Genomic DNA, 16050 nt, shown 5'->3' with positions numbered 1-16050 from the left:
TATGGGGGACTTTTGGGATAGCATTGGAAATGTAATTGAGGAAAATATGTAATAAAAATATTAAAAATTAAAAAAAAAAGAATAAAATCCAACTTTTTAAATTAAAAAAAAAAAACAAAAAACAAAAGTTGTGTGTGTGTGTGTGTGTGTGTCTGTCTGTCTCTCAGACAAAAGTTAAGCACTTAAAAGGAGTCAAATAAATAGGCAGTGCTTGTGAAATGTACGGAGGATGTTGGTTTTTTTTTTTTTTTTTTTGCCTTCTGATTGACCAACTGGGTTCTTAGCTCAGTCATTTTTTTCTTGACAGCAAAGCATCTTTCTCTTGCATTGCTTTCTTCTTTGGTTTCAATTTATCATGTGCTGCCATATAGGTTGTCAGACCTCATTGTGGAAGGAGGAGGAGGAGGTGCATGAATGAGAAGAGTCAGATCTGCTCAATAGCCACTGGCCACTGTGGAGTGGTGACAGCTGAGACAAGAACAAGTACAGTGTAAAACAGTAGCAAGACAGCTTAAAACAGTAACAAGTACAATGTAAAACAGTAACAAGACAGCTTAAAACAGTAACAAGTATAGCATAAAACAGTAACAAGTACAGTGTAAAACAGTAACAAGACAGCTTAAAACAATAAGGAGTACAACATAAAACAATAACAAGCACAGTGTAAAACAGTAACAAGCACAGCGTAGAAAAGTAATAGCACAACATAAAACAGTAACAAGAACCTCATTCCTATTCCATTTACTCTTTTTGAATGTCAAGAACAGGTGCAGTCTCCATCTTTAAAGGTCAGTTTCCTAAGGTTCTGCATACAGTCATTGAAATTGAACAGTATCTTACTTTTCAGTACTTTTAAGATAGACAAAATTTTTTCTAAGTCTGAATTAAAATGGACCAGAGGATAGAAGTCATTATTTCAAAATTCTAGGTTTCATTGGTTTCAGTTTATTTGAGAAAGCAGTTTTCAGAATATTTTTAAATACTTTATATGGAAATAAACTAGTTTTGAGAGACATTTAATGATAATTTTTCTTTCATTTAGATCAAATCCTTTTTATGAGCCTAAGCCAACTTCTCCAAATAATTTGGTCAATACAGTTCAAGAAGGGGAAACTGAACGGAGAGTGAAAAGAAGGGCCCCAGCCCCGCCGGCCCCACTAGCCCCGCCAGCCCCGCTAGCCCCACCAGCCCTCACACCCAAGACTGGAGTAAATGAAAACACAGTTGTCTCTGCAGGGAAAGATCTCTCTACTTCTCCAAAGGTAAGATTTCATACTAGATAAAACACGTGCTGATATATTCTCGAGGAACTGTGGGAAGGATGACCAGGAAGAAGGGTGGGGTAACAACTGCACTGTAAAGAAATAAAAGCAATTTAAAAAATTATAATATACAATTCTAAAAAAAGAAAAAGAAACTTAAAAAACAAACAAATGTGTATTGATGCTTACTCTTTATGCAGTTTAATTCCAATTAATGAAAACCACTGTTATATGGTTTTCAAAGCCATTTTGCTGATTTAGAAGTAAAATTTGTGGCTGGAAAGGTACTCACTTAGTAAAACGCTGGTGTGCAAGCATGAGAACTTGAGTTTGTACACAAGTTGGGTTTGGTGGCACATTTGTTATCTCAGCATAGCAGAGAAGGAGACAACTTAGTACTTGTTGGTCCAAATGGGTCAAATTCTGTCACCAAACAAAACAGAAAGGAGATTAGCCTAACATGGTAGCAACCCACTTTGAATCCCATGTATAAAATTGTTTCTTTAGATCTAATAAAGGAACCAAATCAAGATATTTATAATTTCCTGGCTAGGGAAGATTGAATTTCTATTTTCCCTTTATATACAAAAATGTCCTTGACATGAAAGGCATATGAATGAGGTAAATCCACTCCTTGCAGTTGTCAGTGCTAAATGACAAACAGGACATATTTCCCGAGAGCCTGATAATGATTAAAGTTAACAAGAAGCAGCAAATAGCGCTAATTCTGTCGAAAGGACAGCTTTAGGGTGCACTATTGGTGATGAATGCGGAAGTCATTGGTTAGCTTATTGTTTACCGCATGATGAAGAGGGCTGTATCGGGTGCACTTGTGTATAATCACACAAAAGATGACAAAGCTCTTTCCACCTCCAACACAGATAAATTACCCAGCAGTATAACAATCACACCAAACAAAAGATTCATTACAGAATGCACAGCAGGTCCCCTCCTCAGATAAGTCATGCAAGGAAACCAGGAGGCAAAACCTAAGATGAAGGAATCCTTGAAGGTCATAAGAGTACACACTTGACGGGTGGATGCACTAAAGAGTTAGTGTTCATAAAACCTGGTAGTACATACTTCATTGCTTAAAGAGACATCCATTCATGTTGTCCTACAAGGACATAAAAATGAGTGATCACTTCAGTTTCACAAAGGAAAAAAAAGTTTTAAAATAGGGACCAATCTTTGCTTAGTTATCAAAGCTAAAGTTTTCCTACCAACACTCAGAAGTAGCATTCACTTGAATATTTCTTGTTAGCTACATAGTGGGAACATATGAAACAAATGTTACAGAACAAAAGAAAACCAAAAATAAAAATTGTAATTATTTTTAGGGTGATTTGACTGATGAGAGCATTAATAAGTAAAAGAGGCAGTCATCACAAGAAGTAATGGTCTAACACATGGTGGGACTCATGGCTCCAGCTGCATAAGTAGCAGAGGATGGCCTCGTCGGTCATCAGTGGGAGGAGAGGCCCTAGGTCCTGTGAAGGCTCTAAGCCCCAGTGTAGGGGAATGCCAGGGCCAGGAAGCAGGAGTGGGTGGGTTGGTGAGCAGGGGAAGCGGGGAGGGGAACCAGGAAAGGGGGATAACATTTGAAATGTAAATAAAGAAAATATCTAATTTTTAAAAAAAGTAATGGTCTAAGATAAAATATTAATTTTGTTTGAATCCAGATAAAGATTAAGACACTTTATTATATAATAACTTTTCTGATGGTTTGTTCTTAATTTGTGAAAATTATAACAATTAAAGAATAGAAAGGAGTTCATAAATGTAAAGGAACAGCCATGAGGTTGTAGACAGCTGATGATGTAGCAGAAGAGGCTATACAGCTGTAGCGCACAGTGGAACAGCTGCTGAGCATGGGCACGTGTGAGGCCCTGTTCCCCACATGACAGACATGCTGCCTTTATATTACAGATATCAGTGATGTAGAAGCCAAGCTTGAAAACTTTTCCTTAGAATTCGAGGTGAAAAATTATATTGAAATTTTAGAAGGAAAAATGTAAAAGATCAAGGTAGAATCAGGACATTAATTCTTTTTATAGGCGTTATACGTATGGCAACAGTTGATCAAAGAAACAAACTTTATATGGGCTTCCTGGAGGAAGGCTTCAGGAAGTTGAGAGTTTGATCTAGACCAAGTCATGTGCTTGACTTCAAGTGTGTGCATATTACTATAAAGAAAATTGGTTTTTTATTAGATATGTTCTTTATTTACATTTCAAATGTTATCCCCTTTTCTGGTTTCCCCTCCAAAAACCTTCTATCCCATCCCCCCATCCCTGCTCACCAATCCACCCATTCCCACTTCCTGGCCCTGGCATTCCTCTATACTGGGGCATAGAACCTTCACAGGACCAACGGCCTCTCCTCCCATTGATGACCGACTAGGCCATCCTCTGCTACATATGCAGCTAGAGCCATGAGTCCCACCATGTTTTCTTTGGTTGGTGGTTTAGTCACAGGGAGCTCTGGGGTTACTGGTTAGTTCACATTGTTGTTCCTCCTATGGGGCTGCAAACCCCTTCAGCTCCTTGGGTCCTTTCTCTAGCTCCTCCATTGGGGATCCTGTGCTCAGTTCAATGGTTGGCTGTGAGCATCCACTTCTGTATTTGTCAGGCACTGGCAGAGCCTCACAGGAGACAGCTATATCAGGCTCCTGTCAGCAAACTCTTGTTGGCATCCACAATAGTGTCTGGGTTTGGTGGTTGTATATGGGTCGTCTATGCCCAGGTGGGGCAGTCTCTGGATGGTCATTCTTTCAGTCTCTGCTCCAAACTTTGTCTCTGTAACTCCTTCCATGGGTGTTTTGTTCTCCCTTCTAAGAAGGACTGAAGTATCCACACTTTGGTCTTCCTTCTTCTTGAGTTCCATGTGTTTTCAGTATTGTACCTTGGGTATTCTGAGCTTCTGGGCTAATATCCACTCATCAGAGAGTGCATCTCATGTATATTCTTCTGTGATTGGGTTACCTCCCTCAAGATTCATCCAGAAAGTGGGGAAGAGCCTTGAGCACATGGGCACAGGGGAAATTTTCCTGAACAGAATACTAATGGCTTATGCTGTAAGATCAAGAATTGACAAATGGGCTGGGCGTGGTGGTGCACGCCTTTAATCCCAGCACTCAGGAGGCAGAGGCAGGCAGATTTCTGAGTTTGAGGCCAGCCTGGTCTACAAAGTGAGTACCAGGCCAGCCAGGGCTATACAGAGAAACCTTGTCTCGAAAAACCAAAAACAAAAAAAAACAAAACAAAAAAAAAGAATTGACAAGTGCAAAGCTTCTGTAAGGCAAAAGACACTATCAATAAGACAAAAAGGCCACCAACAGATTGGGAAAAGATCTTTACCAACCCTAAATCAGATAAAGGGCTAATATCGAAGATATACAAAGAACTCAAGAAGTTAGATTCCAGAGACCCAAATAACCCTATTTAAAAAAATGGTGTACAGAGCTAAACAAAGAATTCTCAACTGAGGAATATTGAATGGCTGAGAAGCACCTGAAAAAATGTTCAACATCTTTAATCATCAGGGAAATGCAAATCAAAAGAACCCTGACATTCTACCTCACACCAGTCAGAATGGCTAAGATCAAAAACTCATGTGACAGCAGATGCTGTCGAGGATGTGGAGCAAGAGGAACACTCCTCCATTGCTGGTGGGATTGCAAGCAGGTACAACTACTCTGGAAATCAGTTTTGTTATTTCTCAGAAAATTGGACATAGTACTACCAGAGGATCCAGCAATACCTCTCCTGGGCATATATCCAGAAGATGTCCCAACCGGTAAAAAGGACACATGCTCCACTATGTTCATAGCAGCCCTATTTATAATAGCCAGAAGCTGGAAAGAACCCAGATGTCCCTCAACAGAGGAATGGATACAGAAAATGTGGTACATTTACACAATGGAGTACTATGCAGCTATTAAAGAAAACTGTTTAATAAACTTTTGTTAACATTAAGTTTTGAAGGCAAGGAAGCATGTAAAAATAGGTATCTGAAAGGGTTTAAAATACCAAGTATATTCAAATTCATGAGTTAATAGTAGCATCAAAATCGCCTTTGGTGGCTAATAGCTCAGTTAACATATTAATAAATAAAGGAAGAGAAGAAGCTTATTATCCTGCTGACTTTTGCTACTATGTTGCAAGATAATTAAGTAGTTTCCAAGGGAGTTTTATTTTTCTGTATTCTGTGAAATACAGAAAAAGTTACTTTGTTATAAAACTTACTGCTTCATAATTCCTGATGAAATAATGTCTCTAACACTAATTAGCATGGCTATTAAACCTATCAGGCTGAAAATTTAAAACATCCCATTACATTAGCATGCCAGTCGGCAACCAACATCATCAGTCTTAAAATCATTAAAAATTGGAGAAGCAGTCATTTTCTTTCTTCTAACCTCTCATGATAGGCAGTGTGTAATAATATGTGCAAGTATTCTTACCAAAGAGTCAAACTAGGTTTTAGTCAAGCCACTGGTTAGGATAACTAGCTACCAGTTTACAAGAACTATTGGTGATTGGAGGAATCCGTAATTAGAATGGGAGAATTCCTCCAGGAGAGTTGAGTGGATTTTATTGTATTTCTGTCTAGCTTGACAAAAATGAAGGACTACTAGTCTTTGAGAAATACGTAATTTAGTATTGAAAAGATAGTATTCTGGGATTTGCTCTGAAACATTCTAGAAGAAAATTGGGGAGTGGGAAAGAATGGCAAAACAGGATTGGAAAAACATGGAGAACTTTTGACGCAGGGTGATGTTTCATTCAGAAATCCCTGGTTTTCTCTCTCTCTTTCTCTTTCTCTTCAGTGACCAAGTGGATAAATCTAAGTGAGCATTAACAATATTAATCAATACTAATACTCTAAGGGTCATTTATTACTGACAAGTTAGATAATGATAGCAATTGCTAGTTGGATGTTAATTAGTTAATTGTTTTGGAGTATTAGGATAGCATTAAGAAGATAGGAACATAATATGTAACTTTTACATGGAAAACAGAATGGAGCATAGATTTTTTTTTTTAAATGTACGATAAAGAGCTCCCTAAATGGATGAAATGACATAGGATAGATGAAATTATTTGGGAAAATTATTTCCCAAATTTTTAAACTTAGTAATTAATTCATTATGTATAAATGGATTGAACATTACACTAAAAATACTATTAATTTTTAAAAAAAATCCTAACATATACATCTAAACCAAGGGTACATGAAAAGTTTTTTAAAAACTGTAGAAAAAGGGTTGTTTGTTTGCTTGCTTGCTTGCTTGCTTTAATGAAAACACTAAGAAAACCAGCTTGGAAAGCCATATTAATGTAATAAAATACAATAGGTTTTAAAGTTAAGAATAAAGATAGTCACTTCATCATGAAACAGTTCAATTCATCAGGAAGATAACTTTTTACATTCTTTTTTTTTTCCATTATGTTTCTGTGGGTGGGTATGTGCCTGTGAGTGTGTAAGCCTGAGGAAGCCAAAGAGGTCAGGTCCCCTGGAGCTGGAGGTGTGGTCACAGCTGCCCTGCAGTGGTGCAGCTGCCCTGCACGGGGGCTGAGAACCACAGTCAGGTCTCCTACAGCACTGACTCTCTTCACCCTCCAAGCCATGTCTCCAGCCACTTAATTCCCAACAATAAAGGTCACTGTGGGCCTGAGAGTAGCCCTGACCACCTAAGATGCTGTATTCTGTAGCACAGAGTTGATGGTGACCCTGCCTTAGGCTGTTAGCCATATGTTCAAAATTAATCTTGAAATCTACTTATATATAGCACAAGTAGGTTTGAAATTAGTAACAATAGTAATGAAGACATCTATCTATTTGAAATATTTACATTCTAAGTAACCTGTGGGTCAAGAATAAATTATAACGAATATAAATTGAAAATTGAAAAATTTTAAATTTCACTATTTAATATATTAATGAGAAAAATATTTACAATAAGTGTGAGCTCTTATAGTTATTTCTGCAAAGGACTAATGTTTCACATTTAAGTTCAATTCTTATTTAGCTTTTCTTTCTTTCTTTCTTCCTTTCTTTCTTTCTTTGTTTCTTTCTTTTTTTTCTTTAAGTCCTAACTTGTGAGGCTTGAAGCACAGCCTGATGTGCATCAACTTAGAAAAAGAAACACAGTACAGTTTGAGCTAATGGAACGCCTGGATATCGTAAGATAACTATGTAGTCCTATTACTGTCTCTAGACACGGCTTTAAACAAGGTTGGGACATAGCTTCACTACATATTCATCTTATGTAAAGACGGTCAAGCTGCTGTAGAACATATGAACTCTAGTACCTGGATTATGAGTTGTAATCTGAGGATTAATAGCACATACACTGCATGTTGGCTCTATTAATGCTATTATCATTAATGATAAATTAATGTGTGGGCATTTTTCTTTGCAAACCTGCTTCTAGCCAGTTCATTTCATTAGATCTCAACCAGGAATCTTCCCATCCTTTAAATTTTTTATTTTGAAAATTAAAGTAAGATAAAGTTCTCTAATAATGACCTTAGTGAGAATAAGACCAAACTGAAAATATATATGAATAAATTAATCATTTTTTCAGAATATAAATTTTAAGCATATTTGACTTTTACAGGTAAATTTGTGGCATTACTTTACATTAACTAGAGATATATTTAAGTGTAAAATTCCAGTTAGGGATCATTTTCATACTTAAACAGCTTTTCAAACTCAGGATGATTGCTTATATATTCTGTATATAATTTCAAAATTCTTAGAGGTTAGTGGAGTGATAGAATAATTTTAATAGAAGTTCTGAGCATTTCTAGCATTTCCAACAGACACTACGCGGTACAGCCTCATTGGTGTGTGTCTTAGGTGTTCCTGATTTCTTTTAGCTGGGAGTTTCTTTTTGTTTTAGACATTTGCCTTTTAAGGTTTTGGGGGGTTGTTTTTTCTTTATTTTTCAGATACAGAGTTCACTATAAAGTTCATAATGCCTTGAAACTTGTAGGCTTCCCTCCTCGGCCTCTTGGCTGCTGGGATTATAGGTGTTTTTAGTGCATGACTTGCATTAATTTATAGTAAAATCTTCCAAGGGAGCAATAAACAAAGGACTCACCTCATCTAACTTGGTGGCTAATACCAGATTGTTCTCTTTCATTTAAATTGGACAGCAGTGTGTTGTTGCGTGTACTCACAACTTCAATTATTGAGAGGAAGGAGGCCCTTCCTCAGCCTGACTTTAGTAGAGGTTATGCAAGTGTATAGCTTTGTAAATTCATAGAGCCGTACAGTAAGTGGAGTGTTACTGTCAATTCTGTCCTCACCACCATAGAAGCAGGGTGGACCCTGAGCACCTCTCACATACAGCTCACACTTTGAGAAACAGATTGGCTGGCCATTCACAGTTCTGCTGCTCTCTTCCTCCTCCTTTCTCTGTCTGCCCTCAGCTTCAGCTGTTCAAACTGATGGTTCAAGTTGTCACCTGAGGCCACAGAGAATTTATGAGAGCTGTGGCTCTCTCAGTTCATTTTCGGGTTCAGCCTTGCCCATCTTTGGTGTCTTTGTGATAGATTGGAAAAAAGGTGGTGGTGGGAGGGAGCATATTTCAGCCACATGAGAACTTTAAAGACAGAATATGAAAACAGAGTGAAGACACTGAAGATGGGCTGCAGACAGGGGACTTGAGTAGTATTTCAGGCCAGAAATCACAGGAAACAATGGAGCAGCACAGTAAAGACAGGCTGGGCACTTTGCTCAGTTGGTAGGATGCCTGGATCACATGTTTGAAGCTCTGAGTTTGATCTCCAGCACTGCATGAACTGGGGCTCTGGGTGTGTGCTTGTGACACTCAGGAGACAGAGACAGATCAAAGTTTAAGTTTAAGCAAGTTCAAGGTCTCCCTGAGATATGTGGAACCCTATTTCAACACAAACTGTGGTATAGATGGAAGGAAAGAATAAATGTTATTAATAAACACAGCTAAAGAATAATTTGGAAGGACAAAGGGAAGAATCAAGAATGATTCAGGAATTTCCTGTTTGAAGTTTATTGGATTAATGCATCTACTTGTTCAAAAATGTTTTAAATATTGAGCCATATGCTTAAAGATGTTTAAGATAGTAAATTTAGTACTCTGAAGTTTTTACTATAACTGAAAATGATGGAGTACCCGCAACATGCCAGGTGTTGCATTAAATGCTGGGTATAAAAGTTAGCATTTCTAGTTTTCTACGGATACCACAAAGTGAATCCACAAATACACAAAACAAAACAAAACAAAACAAAACAATCCATCTAGTACTTTGGAGGAAAATACCAGGCAGTCACTAAAAGTGTTGTAGGCTCATTTAATAGAAAGTGGTAAGGAGGTAGCAGCAGTAGGATCAGTGTTGGAAAAGGTTTCAGTACTGTGTATGAAGGCCTTAAAGTAAGAAATATCTGCTCATGTTCAGTAAACTAAAAAGCCAGTAAAAGCCAGGGAGCAAGAAAGAGCAGAGCCCTGTGAAGAAGGATGAGATAGCTACTGCCAGTCAGGAAGGCAGTACTTCCTCCTGGGAGGTGTAGTAACATTGTTGGCATTATACTCATATGTAGCGAAAGGTTACTGCCGTCAGTGTGTGTGTGTGTGTGTGTGTGTGTGTGTGTGCTTGTGTGTGTGTGTGTGTGTGTGTGTGTGTGTGTGTGTGTGTGTGNTGTGTGTGTGTGTGTGTGTGTGTGTGTGTGTGTGTGTGTGTGTGCTGAAGAAGGCCAACATGATCTCTACCTTTTGCCCTCTCTTACAGTGAAGGAAGTGTTCTTGCTTTTATCCAACCTATGCATCAGGCCTCTATCTCTGGTCTACCTACAGGCTCACCTCCCTCTGCTCTCTGAATCAGGTGCTTGTTTTGACACTACACCTGACTAATTTGCTTGCAGATTTGCTGTAAGACAGCACATTTCAGAAGAAAACCAACCTTTCTAGACCCTAGACTAGATTTTTCTTTTGCCTGAGTCATTGAAATCTCCCTATTAAGATGACTCCAACTTACCGAAACCAGTGGTTGGTTTTATCCTCTCGCCATTCCCACAGCAGCAGTTAATGCTCCTAGGTCTCCTGTATAAGCAATTTTCCTAGAATTGCTTTAGATATGTTAGCATGGTTCAAAAATTCTAAATAATTATGGAGAGGTATCCACTGGAGGAGTCTCGCTTGCTGCTTCAGTTTCACTTCACTCTTTTTGCCCGCTTCACAGTAACCGCTTGGGTTAGCTTCTTGTCCCGGTGGGATTCATACACATAGAACAGGTAGGTCCAAATGCTTATTCTTATCATTCCCTTTGTCCTCAAGGTTGTAACAGCCTGGAAACACTATTTTGGCCTTCATTTTACTTAAAAGTCACCCTGTCAAATTGTCCTTTAGTATATGGGCAGCCTCCTTATTCCATGTCCATCGTAAGTATGTAGAAGCACTGTCATTTCCATAGCCGATTAGGAGCAAGTGTGGGGCCAGGCTTTCATTGTTAGGAACAATGCAGAGATGAGCAGGCCTGCACATTTTTAGATATATTGGATGTTTCCTTTCCCTAAAGTGGATCAAACTTTAAAGTTATATAATTTTGATAGTTACCATCAATGGCCTTCCAAATAGGGAGTACCATAGGCATGGCCAGAAGCTAACCTACTCAAGGCAACCCCTCACAGATGTGCCTACAAGCCTATCTCCTGGGTGGCACCACATACTATTAAGTTGGCAATCAGCACTAACTACCAGAGTTCCAAAAACAGTAGAAATAGACCCTTCTATTTACAAAAAAATATTTGAGAAGCTTTAAAATAATAAATTTCATTGTATTAAGGGACTCTATAATTTACTGAGTAATAGATCAGAAAATTAAGGACCAGATAACAGTCTGTTAAGCTACCACCAAAACAAGAAACATGAAAGAATGAAGCTAAATATTTACTCAACCATTGTGATTTCAGAAAATGTAATTCAGTGACCAAAGTGGGTGTACAGGGGCTATTCACTGCCCATTTTTGTCTTTTGAATTTCTCTAAATAAACAATAAAATATTCTAATGAAAAATTATCAGTTGATTTATATTTGTCCTCCTGTTTTACTCCCAACACAAGCTATACTTCAAAATACCTTGAGAAATACATCTTTTGTACTAGATCATTTTATATAGACTGTGGCAAGGTAGAGGCAGGTAGGTCTTATACATAGCCAAATGGTTTCCCTAAAATCTTGTCCTTGCCTTTTTTTTGCACAGGCAAACACTTGTAAGTCCAACAGCACCATACCTTAGGGAAAGATTTCCTTTCCCGTTAAGCCATAGAAATAACAGACTAGCCTTGATTGTGTAAAACTAGTAGATTGTACCCATCTTAAGTTAGTGGGCATCATTTTTAATCTGGACATAAGTGTGTGTAAGTAAATGTTTCCTTATTCAAGTTGTCGTGAGTTATGGGCATTTAAAAAATAATTATCTTCACCTCATAAATCTTTATACTTAAATGTACTTTAGTTCTTACTTTAATCTTCCTTTTAATGTCTTCTAGTTTGTGTCAGAAATATATGGGTGGCAATAAATTATACATTTAAGCTATGTTTAGCGTAGAGAAAAGGCCAATGGCATAAGCACTTCATAACCAGATCTGTTCAAACCCTGAACTCTCTGTTTTTCTCTTTATTGGAATTGGGAACTTTCTTTTTTCAGTGGACTACAATAATCTAGGGTTTATTTGTTTGTTTGTTTGTTTTTTGACGGATTCTTAGATTTAAAAGAATTAGGGATGCCATCCTGTGGAGAAATATCAGCAATAAATCCTCTGAGTTGGTAGTGATTAGTAGCATAAAAATGAGTGCTTAATTTAGGAAGAAAAAGAGGTACTACATCACCAAGAATCGGGGTCACTGTGGTTGTTATGGTGTTGCCCAGCTGTAGTGGTGGTGTGTGTGATGCATGGCATGGAGAGAAGTGAAGGAGTAAGGGCATGCTAGCCGTGTGATTTATAGCACCATTTAAAACTCTTGTTTTAAAACTGCCTCTCCATGGGTTCCCTGCTTACTGAGATCAGGATGGTTCCTGCCTGAGTACAGTGTGAAATAGGAGAAACTCATAGATCTTCCACAATTGAAAAAAGCAGCATATGGAGCCCGATTTTGGGAGAGTGTCCAAATTAGGGTGGAAAGAGAAAAGAAAAAGAAAAGGCTAGTTTGTAAAATATAAAAAAATGTGGAGGGCGGGGCCAGCGGTGAAATAAGCCTGCAGGTCATTTTCAGGTTTTAAGGCATTGTTCTTTAAGTAAACTGTTTATTGAACTATTTTCCTTTTATATCACAAAGTTATAGTTTTAAAATATGTACATATGCTCTCAAAAAGTCTGGGTGGTAAGTGTGCGCTATAAGAAAGAGCCACCACTACGTGATTTACAAAGGCTGGTAAAGGTTTGGATTTACTCACCGCGTTAGCTTTACCTGAGACTACGGGACTTGAAGCGGTGCTTGTTCCAAAGTCTTTTTATTTAAAAAATAATAACCAGTGATGTCTCCAAAATAGCAGTATGTATAGTGAGATCATGATTACTTTCTGGTTATTATGTGTAAAATGTAAAGCACTTATTATGGAAAAAAAATCACCTTCCTCATTATATTTTGCTTAATTGCATGTAAAAAATGAAATTAGTTCTTTTCAAAAGAATATTAATTTGTCACAGATTCAGTTTTCAGATGATTTAATTTAAAACCAAATCTAATCCGTAGTGTCTGTTTTATGCATCGTGGAATCACTGGCTGGCTTGGCACCAGTGTGCTCTGGCTCCTGATCATGTGAATCCCCCAAGTGAGCTATTGTACTTTGTGGTAATGAGTAATCTTTGAGCTGTAAAAAAAAGAAGCAGCATGCATGAAGAAGCACTTAAAACAAAGCAATAATTTTATGCTTCAGATATTAATAACTGAAAGATATTTAGAGACTTTATTGGAGAAAATTATGAGGAAACTAAAGGATGGGAGATGGTTGCATCTTTTCAGTTTACTAAAATTGATAAATTAGTGCGATGGCGAACGCCCGCAGTCCTAATGTTTAGGAAACAGGAGGATGGAGAAGGGGAGTCCAAGGTCCTCCTCAGTTACCTAGCAAGGTTGGCTTGCTTGCTTGCTTGTTTGTTTCTTGAGTAAATCTGCTGAAATAAACTCTTAGTTTTCTTTCTTCTGAGTCTTCCTAGATTCCCCTTTGTTCTTGAGGGATACTCTTGCTGGGTATACAATCCCAAGCTAACTGTTCTTTCAGCCTTGAAAAGTGTGCTGGTCATTCTGGCCAGCACAAATGAGAATTTTGCATGTGAATTTCATTTGTTGTCTTTAGATATAAGGGTTCACCATGTAGCTCTATCTAGTTCTCCTCCACCCATCTCCCTACATCTGTAGGCTAGCATTCTGTGACCATTCCTTATTTCTTTCCCGCCTTAACATAAGCAATACACTACTTATTTCTAGCAACTTTGTGATATATTGGTTTGTTTATTGAGAAATTGTTTCTAGAACTAACACAAGTGTACATTTTGTGATAAAATATTTAATACTTAAGTACAAGCCTAGAGGTACCTCTCAGTGATGAGGTTTGGCTAGCCTGCTCAAGTTCTGTGACTTGCCTAGATCTTTTTTGTGTTTCTGTATCTAGAGAGAGAACACATTGTTAGTTGAGATTTAAAAATTTCCATACACTGGCATTCCTTATTTGCCAGCTTAGAAAATCCAAGGAACTTGTCTTACTCTTTGAGACTTGAAGCGTCTAGTAATTTCCCTTGTCTCCACTTCTGTAATCTCCTTAGATCTTCTATGTATTCTAGAGCTCTGAGCTTGTAGTGAGAAGGAAGAATGGGGAAAGTATATATATTCCATTCTCCTAAGTAAGAAGTAATTGAAAGAATTAAACTTTCAGGTGTTGGCATTATATAGGTGTACATTGATTTTATCTTTGCAGTGTCTCTAATGTAAGGCTTTATGCCAGTTCAAATATTGACATTTTGAGGTTTATATTTTGACCTACAACTTTTTAACACTTAGTAGTTCTAGTAACATTTTTTAAAATGAAGTATAAATTATAAGGCTACAAATAAATAACCATTTACATCTTTCACTACTAGCAAGTTTTATTTCACTTCTTTACTCTATGGTACTGCTCGGAACCTTGTGTATAATACCATATATGTGGTAATGGCATGCTTCCTGTCATCCCCATGCTTTAGTGGAAAACACCAAATGTTCATGTTAAGTATAGTGCTAAGGTTTTTTATTATTTAAAATAATAAAAATTATTATTTATCAGGTTGAGAAACTCTCATTCTTTTATCATTTGCAAATAAATTTAAAGGAAAATGGATATGGAATTTTGCATTGCTTTTTCAGAATTACTAAGCTGATCCTATGGAATTTCTGTTTATTAATTTCCCCCCTTTTGTCAAGTTTATACACATATGTAAAATATTTTGATCATGGTAGTTCCTTCTACTTCTTGTTCCACCTTCCTCCTTCTGATTCCCTTTGTCTTCCCAGCTATCTATTCCCTCTCCATCTCTTCTTGTCTCCCTCCTTTCTCTTCTTTATAAAAAATATCTTTATTTTGTTTGTTTGTTTATTGCCTTTTGAGTGTAATTAGTGTTGCTTACATTAGCATGGGTAGTGGGTTGTTTACTAGAGTGTGGGCAACTTGCTAGTGCCATACCATACTACTGAAGAAAATAAATGTCACTCCTTACTTCAGCAATAACCATTTATTCCATTGACTGCAGTTGCTTCCTTGGGAGGAGTGTGGTTTCTTGAGTCCTTCTTCCTACAAATCTTTAGGTTCCTGTAAATAAATACTCAAGGAGTTGTGCAGCCTCCTGAGCTGTTTGCTCCCACCACGATGGAGTATTGACAGACCCATTCTTGTGTAGGTCTTGTACAGGGAATTAGCGATGCTTTGAGTTTGACTACACCATCCGTGTCCTGTCCACAAGACAGTGCTTCCCAACATGCTTCTCACTGCCTTCATTCTATCTCCCCTTGCTTCCAAATACTATTTGATAATTAGAATTATAGAGGAGTTGTGTATATATGTCATTTAGGACTGAGCACCCATCATCTCTTATTCTCTGCACTTTGAACCGTCTGCAGTGACTGTAGACCACTGCAGAATGCAGCTGCTTTCCCCAAGACTGAGACCAGTGGTGATCTATGGGCACATTGTGTTCATTTCTCCAATAGCAGGAGCAGGCCTGTGACCTCCCCAATAATTAGCTATTGGCCTGAATTCAGTATCATGCATGAATTTTCTCCTGTGGAGTGGGCTTCAAATATAATTGTGCCACTATTGGACCAGCTGGGCACCTTGAATAGCTGGTTGTCTACCGCTGAGTAAGGCAGTTGATGGGTTTTCTCCTCTTAACAGTCTGCATAGTGCCTCTGGTACTGTCAAACTTGCTAGCAAGGAGGAAACATCCAGCCTGGTTCTCTATGTACCATAACCAAGGCACATGGTATCTTCCACAACCTGTTTTGTTAGGTAATGAAAATGTCTGACAGTGGTGTGTGTTTGGTGGTAACCAAGAGCTTTGGCTGTGGTGTGTGTTTGGTGGTAACCAAGAGCTTTGGCTGTGGTGTGTGTTCAGTGGTAACCAGGAGCTTTGGCTGTAGTGTGTGTTTGGTGGTAACCAAGAGCTGTGGCAGTGGTGTGTGTTTGGCAGCCTCCCTGACCAACTCAGGAAGATGTTCTACACCCAGCATTGGACATTTTCTTTTTTTTTTTTTTTTTTTTTTTTTTTTTTT

General features: G+C 37.9%; 1 protein-coding gene across 12 annotated transcripts in view; it reads left to right on the top strand.

The window, feature by feature from the left end:
* Nucleotides 1-16050, top strand: part of Ehbp1 (EH domain binding protein 1) — a 275350-nt gene that overhangs the window by 142791 nt on the left and 116509 nt on the right. For all 12 annotated transcript variants that reach the window (XM_029483507.1, XM_029483505.1, XM_029483503.1 and 9 more), the window contains one exon: nt 1043-1262. In XM_029483507.1, coding sequence (XP_029339367.1) covers nt 1043-1262 — 220 coding nt within the window. The remainder of the gene's footprint in view (nt 1-1042; nt 1263-16050) is intronic.

This window comes from Mus caroli, chromosome 11 (genome assembly GCF_900094665.2).
Source record: "Mus caroli chromosome 11, CAROLI_EIJ_v1.1, whole genome shotgun sequence".
NCBI classification, from domain to species: Eukaryota; Metazoa; Chordata; class Mammalia; order Rodentia; family Muridae; genus Mus; species Mus caroli.
Note: the sequence above shows the minus strand (reverse complement) of the source record. Positions and strands in the feature narration are given on the sequence as shown.